The following is an 18,208-nucleotide window of genomic DNA, read 5'->3' on the forward strand; positions in this document are numbered from 1 at the left end:
TTTAGCAGTGCAGCTCCTTAAGTACAAGGGAAGTAGGTATTAGGTCTGAGTCCCTGATTGGACACACATAGGCCTAGTCACACCGCCTCCCCTGTGACTCAATGAAGCTGCTGTGGGTGTGGAAAACCCATGATTACTCCTGGCAAGCCTGCTCTTACCAGGCCTTACTGCCAGGAGGGGGCAGCCTGGTAGCCAAGGAAACCAGTCCTGGCTACACATACAAAATATTTTTGAAAAATCTCAGCTACTGTATATTCTTATGTGTAGTAAAATAAATACAGGCAGTAATTCCATAAATGCAATTCTTTGTTTATTTATTAAGATGTGATACAAGGGAAAGTGAAATCATAACGTGTAATTTAGAAATATAGAACAATAAATGGAAGGAGAGCAAGATCCATTGAATGAAAAAAACAGAAGAGGAAAGTTTAATGGTAAGAACGCATCACTGGTTGTCCTGCAGAGATGAGAAACTGAGGTGCCTGAAAACAAAGTAAAATATATTAAATGCTGAGCATTTGTTTCTTTAATATATTATACAAAAGCAATTCAAGTATATTGTTTGGTATAAAACACTTTTTTTTTGCCTGAAAATGTTTATTGAACGGAAAACAATCTAAATTATATATATATATATATATATACTGAGTTAAGTTATGGTGAGTAAAAAAAGTGACAAAAACCCTCCACAGGAAAGCAAATATGCAAATATAGCTGTATGCTCATCTGCATGTCTTATATATATATATATATATATATATATATATATATATATATATATATATATAAATAAATAAATAAAATGGAAATAGCCGTGTTAGTCCAGTTGTGATAGTTCAGAATAAATGAATTCTTCAGTATTAGGTGATACCTTTTTTATTTGGACTAACAATATATGTCATAGGACAAGCTTTCGATAGTTTTCCTCTCTTCCTCAGGTCAGCAATACTGATGTACAAAGATTTTTATGACTTAGACAGGGATTGGAAAAAAAAAAGGGGGAAGAATTAAGAACAGAAATGTACTGTATATGAGGTGGGGTGGGGGAGGAATGTTAGAAGGCACTAAAAGGGTGTTAAATTAGAGATAAGGAAGGTGAGAATTAGGGATGGGGATGCCTGTAAATCCACAGCAGCACAGAGGGGGAAGAGGATATGGGAGGGAGGGGGGGATATAGGATGACACAATAGCAGGGAGGACCATTACAGCAAATTATGATAGTGTGTGAGAAACCCCATGTGTGCATTAAGATCACTTGTTTTGGTGTCAGAGAGTCTTATCATTCTGAGCTCAAATGTTTTCGTTCTTGAGTGCGTTTGAACATTCCATTGAGGATTTTTGATTTTTAAATCATTTATGGAATGATCTGGTTGTGAGAAATTATGTAAATCGCTATGTCATCCCTGGCACAAAATTATATTGTAAAATGGGCAAGGAAGGGGATTTTTGTGCTTGAAATACTTAGCACGGTGTACACTGTAAGTGTTTTTAATGGAGCAAAAAGTATTACTGACCACAAGCAAGATATGCAAATAAATAAATAAATAAGAATAATTCCTGTGTAACATTATCTTTGTTCACTGACATGGTAATGTTTAAGGCTTTTCCATTAGTACAGTATCTTCATTCATGATTAAGGTGTAAAAATATGTCCAGTCTATTTTTCTACTATAGCTCAACCCCCTTATAACCCTGTGCTTGAGTCCAAAGAATCACATTGTGCTATAAGCGGATCGCGTTAGAAATAATGTACAATTGTATGCATTGTACAATAAAGTATTTAAGATACCAATAATCGTGCTGTAAAGTATTCATAAATACAAAAATTGGGAGCCACACTTGCATCGCGTTGTAAGCGGATTCGCGTTGTAACGAATCGTGTTATAACGGGGTTGAGCTGTATTATGACAAAAAAGCACAAGAGCAGGGTGAGAGTTGTTTAATTGGAAGGTGTGCGGCTGTATAGAATATTAATGTAATGGTGCCAACACTGTTCATTTTGTTTTGTTTTTTTTTTCATCAAGATCTCAATGTCTAAATCACTATTTTTAGGTAAAGTCTCCTGCTGTGTCATTAAATGGATGAGTTATATATTTTATGCTGATTAATTGGTCAGACATACTGGATCTCTATTCCTTCCCCCACATACATACCGTACTCAATAGTGAGCCAAGTTAACATTGCCAAGATATTTAACAGTCAATATGCACAATGCACAAGAGTGGATTTTTTTATTTTAGAAAATGCATTATGGAGGAGGGGGGAGGGGAGGTGTAGGGAGTTTTGATTCTGTTTAAAATGTGAGTCAAAATGGTAATCTTTAACATTTGTGCTGACACACTTGGGTAGATTACTGTGCAACAATCCATGACACTTATACGTGCATTTCGCTGAGTTTTTCAAATAACATTTTAAAACCCACTTAACAGCATGATATAATTTTGCTGGCTTCCTGTAGCTTGCGTGCAGTAAACCATCTCATACTTTGTCACAATATCAGGAATAGTAAGTCTTACTACTGTACATCTGTACATATTATATATGCCATTACTGTCTCCCATTGTAGTACAGTATGTACTATATTATAATGTCCAAACTGAGAATTAAAAAAAATATTGTTGGTGAACTGCAAAACTGTACATTTATAAGTTATAATCCTCATCTGTAATTTACATGTCTATTTTTTTTTAATGAATCTAAGTCCTTTCAAATTCAGCAAATATTGAGATCTTAATTACTATACCAATCTCTACATTAGTAATAAACAAGTTAAACAGCCATGGGATTTAAGGTTAAACTAAAAACACTAGTTTAATCTGCATAATGTATGTTCAATTAATTGCCCGATCTTTACTGCCTATCATATGAAATAATGTACACCAGACCAACTCACATATTTAAAGTCCTTTTCTATATTGAACTGTATTAAAATTATATGGAAAGTCAAAGTAGATCACATCTGCTGAAGTTTATTTACTATGATTACTTGCTCTAATTAAATAAAGTGAAACTATTATTCTATTGATTCTATTCTCTAAAAGGTTTTCTTGATCTACATTTTTTACCTATATAATTTGTAAATAAGACAACCTGCCTATTCTTAGTTCCCAGTTTTCATGTGACTGAGGTGGATGGGCCTTATTTTGAAATCTTTTACAATTAGCTGAATTCCAAAAATGCAGAGTTGCAAAATAATTTAAAAGAGCTGTACATTTACCTGTATTTAGCCAAGGAGTCCACCTTTTGCAGCACCAGACCCTTTACCAGAACCACCACCACCGAGACCACCAGTAAGGCCACCGAGACCACCAGTAAGGCCACCGAGACTACCAGTAAGGCCACCGAGAGCACCAGTAAGGCCACCAGTAATGCCACCGACAGCACCAGTAAGGCCACTGACAGCACCGCCAAGACCACCAGTAATGCCACCGACAGCACCACCAAGACCACCAGTAAGGCCACTGACAGCACCACCAAGACCACCAGTAAGGCCACCGACAGCACCACCAAGACCACCAGTAAGGCCACCGATAGCGCCACCAAGACCACCAGTAATGCCACTGAGAGCACCACCAAGAACACCAGTAACACCACCAAGAACGCCACCAATGACTCCAGAAAGCACCCCGGTTACGGCATTAAGAACACCACCCTGGTAAGGTAAAAAAAATTGAATGCATTAATATATGTCTCATAATTAAGTGATGCAAGTTCACAATGACAGAAAAGTCTCTCGCTCATATTCTTTAGCTTTGAGCTGAGGTGCTTACTTGTTGAGCGAATATTTTAGATGCTATAACTTATGTTAATAGGTACAATATTATGCCTTTAGGTTCTCCCTTTATAATTTTTTCTTTTGACTCTTTAGTTACTTTTGGGGAATACAAAATAGGAACTTTATTTATTCAATGCTCGCCCACTATCCTTGCATAGTGCAGCTAGCATGGAGAGCCACTTTGTATCACAAGCCTCATGATTAGATACACTGCTTGTACTTATTAAAGGGACCTGTGTGCTAAGGGTTGCAACTGTAATTTTAATAGTAAAATCGGCGCATCGGAATATGTGCTTATATGCCCCCATATGCTAAACTTTTTCTCTCAATGTGCACCCGAAGAATCAAAAATGTTTTTAGTCATGTATATTGGGAAGTGCATGATTCACAGATGTAAATGGCATGTAATTCAAAGAACCTGTATCTGGGACCTGCATCAAAATCAGCATGGCTGTTACATTATACAGGTTAAAAATGTTTATTATTTTCACAAATCTGTATTATAAATAATATTACATTAATCATTTATTTTCACTAATACCAGTTATAAATAAAATATACACCATTTTGTTTTAATTTAAATTGTGTTAATCAGGCATTCATCATGATACAAAGTTTCATTTTAAACAATAAACTATGCATCATACTGTATGTTCTTCATACACACACTGCCATAGTTTAGGAAGGTTTGCACTACCTGTACTTTATAAAACTAACATTTTGCCACACCAAACATTTTCAAATATGATCTTAGTACTGTACATGGTCTCAACATCTCTTGTGAAAAGGCAACCAAAGTAGGAACCAAATATTGAATTACGTCCTTTAAGTCATCTATCTATATTAGATATGGCATTGTACTGGCTTTTGCAGGAAATGCCTTTAAAATATATGATTCAGAGTTGCAGTACAGTGTTAACAATTTAACATTTTCCCTACTTTTTCCTTTTTAAAATTACTATTTTTCTTGATTCAGTCTTGTAATGACTGCCATTAATTTTAAATCTATATTTCTCCTTCAGTTTCTTTGCTTGATGTTTTACAGTGCAGCACAGAAAAATAAAATCCCAGATCACTGCCTCTGAGTCTGAAGGAGAAACCAAGAATAATAATTAAGTTTATAAATTTACACATAACCCGTAAAATGTATACAGTATTGACACTTACAGGATCTACAGTCTACACCTTCCTTATTCAAATATTACTAAGTCATAGACTTTAAAATATAGATTAAATGAATAACCTTTACTGTATTTTGCAAAGCAGGAAAACAACCTACTGTATAATCAATAATGATTTTATTACAGCAGGCAAAGTAAACATATTTTTTCTCAAGTAATTTCTTGATAGACTATAGTCTACCAATTTACATTTTTAAACAGTTTGCCAATAGTTAATAATATCTGACAAATGTATGATATATGCATTATTTATGTTTGTGTACACAGATTCCTGTAAAGGTTTGACCAGTGGCTGTAATAAATAAAGCTTACGGTATACAGTATTTATCCTTAGTGATCACTTTTAGACAGATTTGGAGTTCAGACTTACAGTATCTATATTAGGCACAGGTGACTAAAAAGCTTTATCTACATTGTTAAGCATGTGCAAAAAAGAAGACGAACATAAGGATTAATTACCAAAAGATCGTTCTGTGACTCAATAATTTTCCCAAGATCCATATTAACCTCCTTTAGAATGCCATTCTGGAAAAGAAAAATAGTGCATAATACATACACAATTATTTTCTAATGAAATGAATAATATCTGTCTGGCAGCATGGTTTGGCATTGTCTTTTTTTATTTATGACTAAAGATATTTGGTTTTCAGGTAAGTGCCTGCTAACTGTTGTAAATTGCTTAGGAATTAAAAATGCGTAATTGCCATCAAATGAAAAATCCACATACAGTAGATAAATTAATTCCAGGTCATTACGATTTTATATCAAATATAATACAGTTTTATTCCTTAAATATTAACAAATGGAATATGATTGGTAATTGAGAAAGAAACAAAAATAAATTTGAAGAGATGAGATGTTGCTTGGTTTCCTACTGAGGTACAGTATGGGTTATTTTAGTTGTAGATAAAGGTCCTAGAAAGGGGTGTTACACAGATCTGTGGCTTCTAAGCCTCAGGTAGTTGAATGAGAGAAGAAACCGTATGCATAGAGAAATCACAGGTTATTATTATTATATAAAATGCACTTCTAAAGCTAATTTAAGTTAATAACAACGGAAGAGTGAAATATATCAACAAAAATAAAGGGATAAGAGATCATGAAAAATGGATGGTAGTAAGGCACGTTCAATTGTTTTTTGTAGTGTTGCAAAAAAAAACAATATGGTTTTTCAGCAATGATATATGTATACTCATGTGATGTAGAGATATATATATATATATATACACACAGAAAGAAAAAGATAAAAAAAAATGTATATATATATATATATATAGTATTTAGATATTTGAGTGGTCAAATGGTTGATGTGTTTTTTGTATTCTTATTATACCTTTTTTTTGCAACTAAGTTTACAATTTTATCATATCTTAAAACTCATGTATCCATTGTTTACTCACTAATCTAAAGTATGTTCTTATACACACTCTAACCAATCTTCTCAAATTTACTCCCCACATGTCGATTAGATGTTAGGGACTCCTTTTCCCCATTGTTACATTTATGGCTTGATGTACTTACCCATCTGTATTATTATATGCCTTGTATTGTAATTGAAGTGTAATGTTAAACATTGGGAATATGCTAAAAAATGTGGGGCACCCGGTATGGAGTGTGTTTGCGGGGTCTCTTCCCTGCCCTGTAGCCCTACCTGTGGGGGTGTTTAGTGACAGAGCTGGAGGGAGCCCACCTGGGTTGTTTTGACATGGGAGTTGGGCACCACAGAAAGTAGGGCCCGGCTTCCACGATTACCTCCTGAGTGGGCTTCCTCCATCCCTACTACCGCACCTTCTCCACAGGTGAGAAGTCCCGGGGAGAGTACTGGGCCTCGGTAGGCCTGGGGCCAGGTATCGTCACACCAATGGCATCGATATAAAGCTGGCACTGCCTGAGTACCTAGGTTGGCACTATAAAAATGCAAATACACATATACATATTTGGCACTATTAGGCCTTATTGCTGTTCAGTGGCCTATAGTACATGAAATATAAGTAAACAAAAACATTGTACTTTGTTGAATATTAGTAAAATAATCAAATACACAGATACATATAAAAAAAAAGAGGTTGATTTACCAGGGCATCCACTATTTTATTCACAAATATATCTAATTTGCCCGCTGGTCTTAACATTTTGTGAAGATCATCAATTTTTGAATGCTGAAAAATGAAAAAGAAATGAAAGTAATTATGTCCCAGTCACTGGTGAATTATGATATTTTGGTGAAAAACACATACTGTACTTTATCTACATTTTGAATTCCAAATAATCAGTGATACACATTTTAAATTACAGTAAATGTACTACATTTTGAGTAAAGGGTTCATCAGCACACAACAACAAACTCTATATTTTAACGGCAATAAGGGAAAGTACTCAGATATTCATAATGGATGTTTTGCTATTCCTACAGCCCAAATACCTACCTGCTAAGGGTTTACAAATAATGTGCTTTATACAATATAGAAAGAAACTTTTACTATTAGTGGCCCACAATCAATCTATTTAACCTAACTAAAAATGTATGTGGATTAGAAAATTAAATATATGCTGAAAAAAAAAAATATATATAAGTACAAACAATACATTCTAAAAGTACAATATAAAGGGGAATGTGGGTCGTGGTCAAAGTGTAACAATATGATGGAGTCCACCTGTTTCCTAGAGCAATGGCTGCGAAGAAGCAGCCTGTTAGAGTTTATTTCATTGAGACAGTTTTCTAATTTCTAAACCACTTTGAATATAGCAACTAGGATCTATGGCATAAATTTACTAAGCTCTGAGAAAAGGAAAAATGCCTTAATACCAAAAATATATATCATTTTTCCAAGCAATTCATGCATTGTTTATCACATACAGTAAAATAACATACAATTTGCATACAAATGCAATATTTAAGAGTTACATTTAAGGGAAATAAGTTAATGTAAAATTATTCACTAGCATGCCATTCCCTAAACCTTGATACTGTACCTGAAAATATTGGACAAATGCAAAAAATAATTTGTAATAATTTCTATCACTTACCCCAGGTTAGCATTACTCCTATCTTGTCTAAGTACATAATGGTCACTATATAATAATGAAGGTAACAATGGCCAATTTAGAATATGTGAAAAAAGTGTAATATGTTTACCATGTATAACATATTTATAAATTAATCCTTTGGTAGAACAAGTGGCCAGTTATTCAACTCCAATCTCATAGGAAGGGGTCTGGCTACTCTAATTATCACAAAAGTCGCAACTTTATTCCGGTTGGGAACAAATTGTATGTTTGGTCGGTCAGGCCACCCTGAACCATTGTGCCAGGGACAGCTCCCCCCTCTCTGGTGGCAGCTCTGCTCCCACCCTCCCCGACGCAGCAACCTCCAATGCCTTGTGGCCAAGTGTATCCCTCCCTCCCAACAGCGATGCATATAATTGAGGTTTTATATAGCTCTGTGTATCGGTAACTAGCATAAGCATTTCAACCGATGCAAAGATAATGCCATGTTCAGCATTAGCCAGAATTTAATGGCAATCTTAATATATGACCACACAGATTCATTTACAGTAATAATGTGCATTTTTATCTACGAGGTGCAAAATGATCTCTTATTTATGTACAAAGGTTTATTTAAATAAATAGTGACTAGGTTAATTGGTGTAGGTGTATATAAGTAAAAGAGGGAGATTACTGTACTATCTTGCATGTCTTATTTTGCAAAGTAAATCTGCATATTGCACAGAATTGCACAGCCATCAAAAAGCGCATCATAAAATGCCATTTTTTGCATAAAAACACCAATCTTGCCCTTTAATAAATAGGCCCCAGAATATGCTAATATGCCTTCGTGAATCTGGCTCTTTGTGCTTGAATTCAGAAAGTATTCACAGTTAGAAGGGGCCGGATTTTGGGGGCGGATTTGGATCCGCAGCGGATCAGCTGGTTTCTTTGGTCCTCGGATTTCCACAGATCTATCTCAAAATGGGAGATTTGCGTTTTGCAGATTTTGTAAAATTATGATTACCAATACACTTTGCGAATTCAGCAATAGGTGGACGGATTTGCACAATTCAATCTTTGGATTCAGCAAAACCATTTGCAGATTCTCAAGAATCGCCAACGTATAGCTGAATCCACGGATTGTATTCTGCCAATCTGTCAACGGATTGTATTCAATTGAGGGTTTTGATGAATCCAAACAGAATAAAACCAACCAAATCCGTCCGTGGATTTTTCACCACAAAATCGATTGGGTGCGTGGGGGGTGGGGGTGGGGGGGGGAGGAAATGTGGTAATATACAGGAAATGAATTTGTGTGGATTTGCCAAACTCTATTCCCAGTAAAATACAAAACACCAAGGACAAGGACGAGAAGGTGGTGCGGATGGTTATAATGAGACCATTTTATTTTCTTAGCCGTGCTCCCCAAAGCAATAAGACATCACAAGTAATAAACCTTACAAATGCCTGTCTTGGGAAGATTTAACCTCCTAAGTAGCCCTAATGGTGTTACCTGAACATCATTAGGGCCAGCACTTTAGGGCCCTTATGACACTCATGGAAATTTATGTAATTATGGCTCCTTTTCTAGGGGACATCTTGTTCACCGCTTCCATTCACATCACAGGATGCTGCTTGTATAAACATGATCACTACCCAAAGTCGACCATGTGGTCATGAACCGAAGAACCGGTTGCCCTCTCAGGGAAAGGGTTAACCTGTTGCAAAGATGTATAACTTTTTTTTCTTACCTCTACTGCATTAAAGAAAATGTTGATGTCTATGCCAATGTTCTAAGAAAGGAAAATATAAGAAATGAACTGGTCATTATTATTAAACATTTATTAAAGAATTGTATTTTTTTTAAAGCATTGGAACAAGGAGTTTTCCAGAACAAAACATACAATGTATTTATATCTTTTAGCTCCAGTGACTTCCTATTAGTTTAGTTACCAACTGGTTGTTGGATTGGCCATCCAAAAGGAAGCTACAAATTATGTCATTATAGCTTCCTATTAGTGCATAAACCACACGACATTTGGCAGCCATAGTGAACTCTCTAGAGGGGAAGAGAAGACCCTGAACCCAGGTTGTACCCGAATCTGAACACAGAGCAGTTCCAATGCGGTTATTAAAAAAGTACCTGTAGGTCACATTCCGGCTTTAATATAAATAATTGTTCCTACACAAACAGAATGCTTTTTTATTTATGTATTATATATTTCCCTTAAACATTCCGCCTATGTTTTATGTTACATTTTATACAAAGGATTGTACTACCAGTATCACACACAGGATTAATGCGTGTTAAAGACCATGATCATTCTGAACCCAGACCAAAAGAATTCCACTGCAACATTTAAAAATATATGACCTAAGATAAAGATAAACATTTAAATGAACATTTTGTGATGTTACTCAAAACAGTATAATATATCATTAGATGAACAGAAATGGAAGGCTGCAATAAGTAATGTTTTTTTCACCAGAAAGGGAAATAATAACCCATGCAGACAAAGTAATGGATTTATAGGGCCGTGTCCATCTTACCACAAAATGTGGCATGGGATGGGAGTGCAGACGATCTTAAAAGTCTATAGCCCATTTAATAAGTAACATGTTTCTCTGATTGCATTACATGGAGATAAATCTCCCCTGCTCATTCAGGGCAGCACATGTTTAAGTATCTTTAGAATTGGTTGTCAGTAGTAATCATGTCTCCTATCACTGGCAGTGTCAGCATTAAACATAATTTAAAAAAATATATTGTTCTAACCAAATATTGCTCTTACCATTTTATGCAGAAAATCTGGTTTTGAACATTTCATATCTTCTGTCAACAGTTTCTAAAATATAAAAGTTGTTACTTTAAGAATGACAGCAACTAGCCCATTACTTGAAGAATGTATTGGTGCATACATTAGTATTACTTTCTGTGATGTTTACAAATGTTTCAGTGTTGAAAGGTGCATTGCCTCCTATCTGATATACAGTATATATACAGTATACTCAGTATATACAAAATAGATATATTGTTAAAGGAAAACACATTGATCTCTAAGGTGAATTTCTTTACCATGACTGAGGTTTTCTTTATAATGAACAGTAAACATAATTTTGAAAAGGAAACCAATTTGTCATTCAAGGTAGTGAAAATAATAATTACATGAATCCCAGGTAGGGGAGATTACACCTTAAATATTTTAACCTCTATATTAAGAAATGCTGGGTACAGATCATCAATACTTTGGCTCTTTTTAACCTTGTTTATAGATATAACCTCTTGAGTTTTAGAAGGGACAGACAAATGTTATTCCTTTATGCCTTTGGCACTCGAGGGGATAAGGAAATAGATGAACCAAAAATGCTTTACCAGAAGTAGGCAGAGATCTTCCACAATACACCTGTCCATATAATATTTTTCAGCATCGGAGCAGCGAGTGCAACCCTGCAGAAAAAAAAGAACAACTAGTATATATTTGTGCATATGTGTGTGTGTATATATATATATATATATATATATATATATATATATATATATATATATATATATATATATATATATATATAAAAAATATATATAAATATATATATATATATTATGCATGGAACAGCAAGTGAAAAAAGAATAATCAAAGTCCCATGCATTTCTTCATGTGCAATATTAGGTATTGCAAAGGTTTACTTTGTCGTTTTACTCAGAGAATGGGAATTTGTACACATTCTGTATATTTTATAGATGCTTAAAATAATAAATTGACAGTGATAAGCTTTACCTTACTTTTCTCCAATCTGAACAAAATAAAAAACATAAGGCGTCCATGGAAGAATCCTTCAGCTTCCTAAAAAGAATTAAAACAAAACAAATCATTAAGATTAGAAATAAAAACAAGGGAGAAGACAGTTAAAGGTGCATTCAGAGTTCTCAGTAGCAAATTCCAGCAACAGTTTAAATAGTGTAAAATTGGGTGATTGACACAAATGGGCTGATTTACAGTTTAGTTTAGTTACCAGAAAATCGCAATGGCGTAGAGTAAATTATGCTGCGTCACCGCTCAACCTGAAATAAGACCCTTAAACATAGATTGTAAGCTGTACGGGGCAGGGAGTGTATCTGCAAAAATCTCTCTTTAAAGCGCTATGTAAAACTAGCAGCGCTATACAAGAACAAAGTATTATTATTATTATTATTATTACTATTATTATTATTATTATTATTATTATTATTATTATTATGTAGAGTTAAACGCACCAGAGTTACAAACAACTGGTCTTGAATTATTTTCATGAGGTCTTAGATAGTGCCAATGGCTATGTGTTATTTTTAAGTTGAGCAATCAGACGTAGTAGTATGTGCATATTGTGCATAGTAATTACATCTGCAAAATGTCAACTTAACTTAGCTTTGGGGGACTGACTGCATTGTGCAATAACTAAACCTAGTAGTGATCACTGGAGGGATAGCTACTGTATCTTAATGTTTGTTTTAGGCTCTAGATCAGCCTATAAACGCTCCAACATTTCCATTATAATGGGAGGTGTTAGGCAGTGCCTCTGGAGTACCTTATCATCGGGCATGCTAAATACATTCACTTTAGCCCCATCAATTATTTTCCTTCTTCTCCAGGGCCCTGGTCTACTTTCAAGAATAGCATCAGCATCAATAGTGTCTTACATAAATAGAGCCGCAATTGCAGCCACGGCTCTGGAAGAAATATGTTGCAAATTGTGGGTGAACTTTGGGGGGAGGTTGCTTCCTTATTCAATAGATTTTTTGCTTCCTGTTAGAAAAACTCTTGATTACATGAGAATAATTTACGTTTAAAAGAGGTAACATATAGGATATATGAGCATTATTGCTGAAATACAGTAAAATATATAATGGGAGATACTTGTTGTTCTTTACCGTAAGTTTCCGTTGACCCCTAATGGCATTGGCATCAGTAGAGACTGCAGATAAAAAAGATAAAGAAAACATGACCCAATTGAACTACTTTATATTGTTCATGCATTCTGTTAAAACTGCATTTTTTGCATTTAAAATTATTTTTATACATTTCCTCCTTTGTATTGTTACATCTTTTTCACAACAATACTGGACTGTAGTCCTCATTCTCTATCAAATGAAAAGGCAACATGTAAATGTACTAGATATTTTGGAAGAAAAGGCAAATTAAGCAACATACACGCACCTGTAAGCACATCCCTTATCCTGACTATTACAATTTTACCCTCATACAAAAACACAAAAGTTTACAAAATCAAATTATTATTTTTTATCACAGCTCGAGTACATAGTAATAATGGATCTTACCAAAGCAGCTGCTGAGACCAACGAGCAGGAAGGCAAGTGCGATCTTCATGGCTGAGATTATTGGTTACAACCTTAATACCCAATTAAAGCTGCTGAGATGATGGATCTCTACATTCAAAGCGCTCAATTTATACTGTAAGAAAGCTACTTGGGGGTATTGACTCCGCCTTCTTTATTTTGTGATTGGCATAAGATAGAGCATAGTCATCACTGGAGCCTGTTATGTGTAAATGACATTCAGAAATGGTCAATACGGATCACTCTTTCATCATTGAGCAAATGTGTTGTTCCCTGTATTGGATGCCATCTATTTGCTTTAATCATGGGTGAGTTACAAGAACTTGTAATTCTTCCGTATGCTTATTCTTACATAAAGATCCTCTCCACATATACGGTACGTGTCTCTGTTTTGTTCCTACAAAAATTCAGAGCATATTTAATTCAGTCAGGGTCCTCAATATGAGACAAATACATATCTTTTTAAACGTTTTTCAAAATACATGGGCAGTGGACAATTATCAAATTGTATTTTTGTATTTCTTTTTTATGTGTAGCCAGGTCCCCCTCTGTTTGGCTGCCATCCCCCCCTCTGGGTTCTCACCGCGGCGGTTGGGAGTTTAGCAGCCGCTCATGGGGAGGTGTGGGGGCATGTGCGCGCTTAGCGCGCCTCTCTCGAGGAACACAGGTTGCCGGGGACGCGTGCGGTCGCGTTGTTAGGGCTTCGCCGGGTCCCGGTACAGGGCGCCGCCATAGTGAATTGCGCGTGCATGCGCAGTGGGGATTTCGTCACGGGGACCGGCAGGGAAGTTCACGCATGCGCAGTGATAAGGCGCGAACGCTAGCCTACCAGGGAAGGCTCTTGGAAGGGACTACAAGTCCCATGAGCCTCAGCAGAACCCCATGTGATGCCAGGGAGCCAATAGGGCTACAGGAGCTCCCTGCTTGCAGGGAATGGATACAATTCGCGGGGGTTTTGCAGACAGGCAGTCAGGACCAGGAAGAGTAAGGGATAGGAGGTGCGTGCAGGGGTCTGTGACCCACTGCATTAGGCCAGCAGCCCCCCCTAGGCCCCAGATAGGTCCTGAGCCCCTCTGATAGCTTGTGGTGCTATAAGGACAAGCCCTAGGTTAGGGACCCTGCCCCATTAGCTGTTTGCTAGTTAGGGACACAGCGGACGCTGCGTTTCCGCCAAGAGGCTTGGGCTCCAGCCCACGCCATTAAAGAGAGCTGGACTATCTTCACAGAGGCCACGGAAGCAGTAACTGCGGCCTGCCGTCGGCAGACAGATACCCGCCAAGGTACAGATGGTGCGGAGCTGCGGTGATATTATCCACGCCGGAATTCACCCCATGCGTAGGAGAATATCCCGGCGGATCCAAACCCAGTGGTATAGCAGCACCCGTGGCTGGAGCCAGGGCAGGTACCGTTATAAAGTGCACTAACAGAGTACTCACACAGGACTAGTGGCTGCGCAGTCACACATATCTATCTCACGTGAAGGGACATATTGTGTGGGGTTACTGGACATGGGGTGGGATCACCCGGTGGAAAGGGGTCGCGTCCTGTGAGACGCAGTAGTAGTATCTCCTCTAGAGAGGGACACCTGTTGATATATGAATAAGTATGTTTGCATTGGTACAGTTATTGAGTTGAGGCATATGGTTAATGTGTTATGTTATGTTGATGCTGCATATAGTAAATGGTTATACCTATACTCCAGTGTATGTGATTACTATATGTGGGTCCTGGGTGGGGGACATTCTATACTACTAGAATCCTGCACAGGTGGAGGCGCTGATCAAGAAACGTTCCGAGAGCACCCCAGGTTCCCAACAAGCAGAGGCTCAGGTCTCTTGTGAACCTGCAGGTATACGCACCACACCTGGTAACACATAGGTTCCCCCTCACATACACTCTATATGCGGTTGGGTGGGGAACCCCAGTCATGTACACGTCCCTGCACCAAAAATCATACAGCCTAAGTAGTAATCCCGAGATAGGGAGAGTTGATTGAAAACTTTTTACGATATTAAAAATAGAAAAGATGTTGGGGCAGAGAAAAGACAGATTTGATTAGGAGTGGCGGAGGGGCAAAACTTTGAAAGAGGAACACAATCTTGTAATTAATGTAGCTTTTGTTTGGGCGAGAAATCTTAAATCGAGTTAGATAATTGCAATAATTGCAATAGTGGAAATTTGAATAGATTTCAAAATAAAGCGCTGTGCAGAGCGGTCACATAGTACAATTATATAATAGTCAAGATGGGAGAGAATGAAGGAATGCATTAGATTTTATTTATTGAGTGACAGAGGAAAAGATGGAAACTATCAGTGTGGCAAAGATAGAAACAGAAAAATGTACACATACTGTAGTTAATAAATAGAATTAAAGGGGAGAATAAGAGGGTTTGGGGACTAGATTAGGAATGTGCAAAATTGTTGCTTCTCTTTGCAAATGTGACAAAAATTTCAGGAACTTCCACAAAAGTTTGTGGTGAGTTTGCCTCAAAAAATATCAGTCTAAAATAAAATTTTCAATCGAGCTTTGAATTTTGCAAGGTGAAAATCTACCATCCAAAATGTCCCGTGACACGAGACCATACCTCCAGTTGTGTAGGCACCACCGAGTCTGGAAGAACAAAGAGTCTCCCCCGCAGGGAGTCTTTGTCTCTGGACCCTGTACTCTGCTCTTCCCCGCTCACCTCTCTACTTCCATCCTTCGCTTTGATCCGACATCTCTATGTATTCATCCTGGCTTATCGAATTACCTGGGCTGTCTGTATAGAGATGAATCCCCATTTTAAAGTACATCTTTTTTCCTTTAGCCTGGGCTTGGGAATATGAATATTACACTAAGCATGGCAGGTGGGCGATAAAATATTTTAATTGGAAAATACAACGGTGATAACGTGTACACGCGTACCCGCAGACCAGCCGCGGTCTGCTGTAAAATGGGTGGACAACCGGTATCTTTCTTCCCCAACCTTTTACACATGATTAAATCACTGTTCCACCCAAATACCCAACATAAAGTCCCACTCCTGAAGTCCCAGGTTTATTGCAATAAATTAAGGGTTACTGTATAACACATACAGTGTATATCAGCACTATAAGCCGCCGGGGAAATATAGGGTGTGGGTATGATGGGGGACATGTCTGTACTGAAAAAGGAGCACACCTGTGCTACTTACTGTAGATGTGGCAGGGAGATATGCTAATGACTATGCAAAGTATATTTAATAGTGTCCCATTATACACTTTGTAAAAGGATTTCCATACTAAATAGCGTTGATTAGCCTAAGGCACCAACCTAATGATTGGGATGGTATCAGACCCAACAGGACTAGAACCCACAACCACTGCTAGAGCTGCAGCCCAGAAAAGCAGTGTGTGATGATAGGGGTAACCAGTCTTCATAATAAAGTTGAAGCCCAACTGTTTCCCCCCCCCCCTCCTTATTATGTCTGACGTGGGACGCAACAAAAATGAAATCACGTGATGACAGCAGCAGCACTGGACTAAGGCATAGCATGTTCGGCGATTGGACAGAGCAAACTGCAGTAATCTTACCCAGCTTGGTCAAAAGAACTCCAGGAGGTGTTTATCATCATTAATAGACTGCACGTTGGAAGATTTATGGGTAAATAAAACTTTCTGGAGCATAACTTTAAGCTATTTATCATTTGAAAAAGGCCATCTCAGGTCAAAAGTCGTCTTTTTGGCACATTAGAAAATCCGAAGTGCCTTGTGTCATTCTTTGATTCCTGGATAATATTTGGGTTTCCAGCAGGCTACCCTTTGGTACAAGAGCACCGGTAACTATGCAAGCTTTTTCAAACTATATGGAGTGCAGCAGTTAACCATTTCTTCCCCCTGGTGTCACGGGAGACCAGGTTATTTACACCTTTTTTACCGGGATCATTCATTGAGCAAAACAAGGTAATGAAGTAATTTGTAATTTATTCGGCATTAATTCGCTTACACACAATGATACACAAAATACAGACACAAAGACTCACTTACTTTGGGACTGGGATCGGAAACTAGATTTTCCTAGGTGCAGGAAACTCTATGGGAGAGTTTTACCCTGACCTTCGCCTTGAATCTCCCGGAACTCAAATCGGCAGGAAACTCCACACGCCACCTGTAAGTTCTCTTCTGAGAACTTGGTCCCTCCTGACCACGAGTTACTACAAATCCTCTGGAACTCAAATCAGCATAAAATCCCAGCCGCGTCCGCTACTTTTGTTTCTGAGAACTTGGGCGCAAAAGTCAGGACTGCGACTCTGGCAGGCTTTTCTGGCTTGAAATCGAAGCCGGTTGCTCTGCTATTCGCACAGAAGCAACTTTGAAAAGCCCACCCGTTCTCTTAATACAGGGAACTCCGAATCTGGCTCACAGATTCTTATAGTATTCTGAGTTTCATTCACAAAACTCAGCAGCCAATCAATGCATGGGAACTTTCCCAAGCGACCAATCAGAGCCAAGCCAGTTACAAAAAGCCGGGTCAGCGGGAAATTCGAAATAGCCAGGAGACATGTGCAAGCTTGCCACCTCTCTCTTTCTCTGGCTATCTCAATGCCACCCACTGGGACAGGCTCTTCCAGGTCTGGCAGATCAAGTGGCATCCTGGAGGACTGCCATTGATCTCCAGGCCTGGAACTCTGCTTTTCCCTGCTGACCAAATGCTATTCCCACCTTTGGGCATTCTCTGGTTTCTTTGAACTCCGATGTCCAGAAGACTTACCGGTGCCTATGGTTTTGCTCAGGCAGCCTGTTTGAACATCAGGTCTGAATGTAAAAACCCTATTACATTAATAAAGTATACTTATCTCTGAGTCTCTGAGTACAGGGGTAGAACATGGGAAAATGTTGTACATTTATTTCTATCCCCCTTATTCTCCATACACTTTCTCTTAGACTCAGTTTGGACTCTCAGAGCCCCTTTAC

The 18,208-nt window shown here is 37.7% G+C and overlaps 1 protein-coding gene across 1 annotated transcript; it reads right to left on the reverse strand.

Moving 5' to 3' along the window:
- Positions 1-297: 297 nt before the first annotated feature.
- Positions 298-13,348, reverse strand: LOC142495412 (uncharacterized). The gene is made up of 10 exons (XM_075600889.1): positions 13,259-13,348; positions 12,851-12,894; positions 11,721-11,786; positions 11,318-11,392; positions 10,737-10,790; positions 9,696-9,737; positions 7,032-7,115; positions 5,416-5,481; positions 3,218-3,652; positions 298-482 (listed from the first exon to the last, which is right to left on the reverse strand). Exons 1-9 carry the CDS (start codon positions 13,305-13,307, stop codon positions 3,224-3,226), a joined length of 909 nt encoding a protein of 302 aa, XP_075457004.1. The 5' UTR covers positions 13,308-13,348; the 3' UTR covers positions 298-482; positions 3,218-3,223.
- Positions 13,349-18,208: the final 4,860 nt, after the last annotated feature.

The sequence above is a fragment of the Ascaphus truei genome, chromosome 5 (assembly GCF_040206685.1).
Source record: "Ascaphus truei isolate aAscTru1 chromosome 5, aAscTru1.hap1, whole genome shotgun sequence".
Taxonomy (NCBI): domain Eukaryota; kingdom Metazoa; phylum Chordata; class Amphibia; order Anura; family Ascaphidae; genus Ascaphus; species Ascaphus truei.

Excerpts from the sequence above, each read along its gene's own strand:
- LOC142495412 (XM_075600889.1), bottom strand. The coding sequence starts at position 13,307 with ATGAAGATCGCACTTGCCTTCCTGCTCGTTGGTCTCAGCAGCTGCTTT. Across the intron at positions 10,791-11,317 it reads AAGATCTCTGCCTACTTCTG|AAACTGTTGACAGAAGATAT; the intron begins GTAAAGCATTTT and ends TTTATATTTTAG. Across the intron at positions 5,482-7,031 it reads ATAAAATAGTGGATGCCCTG|AATGGCATTCTAAAGGAGGT; the intron begins GTAAATCAACCT and ends TTTCTTTTCCAG.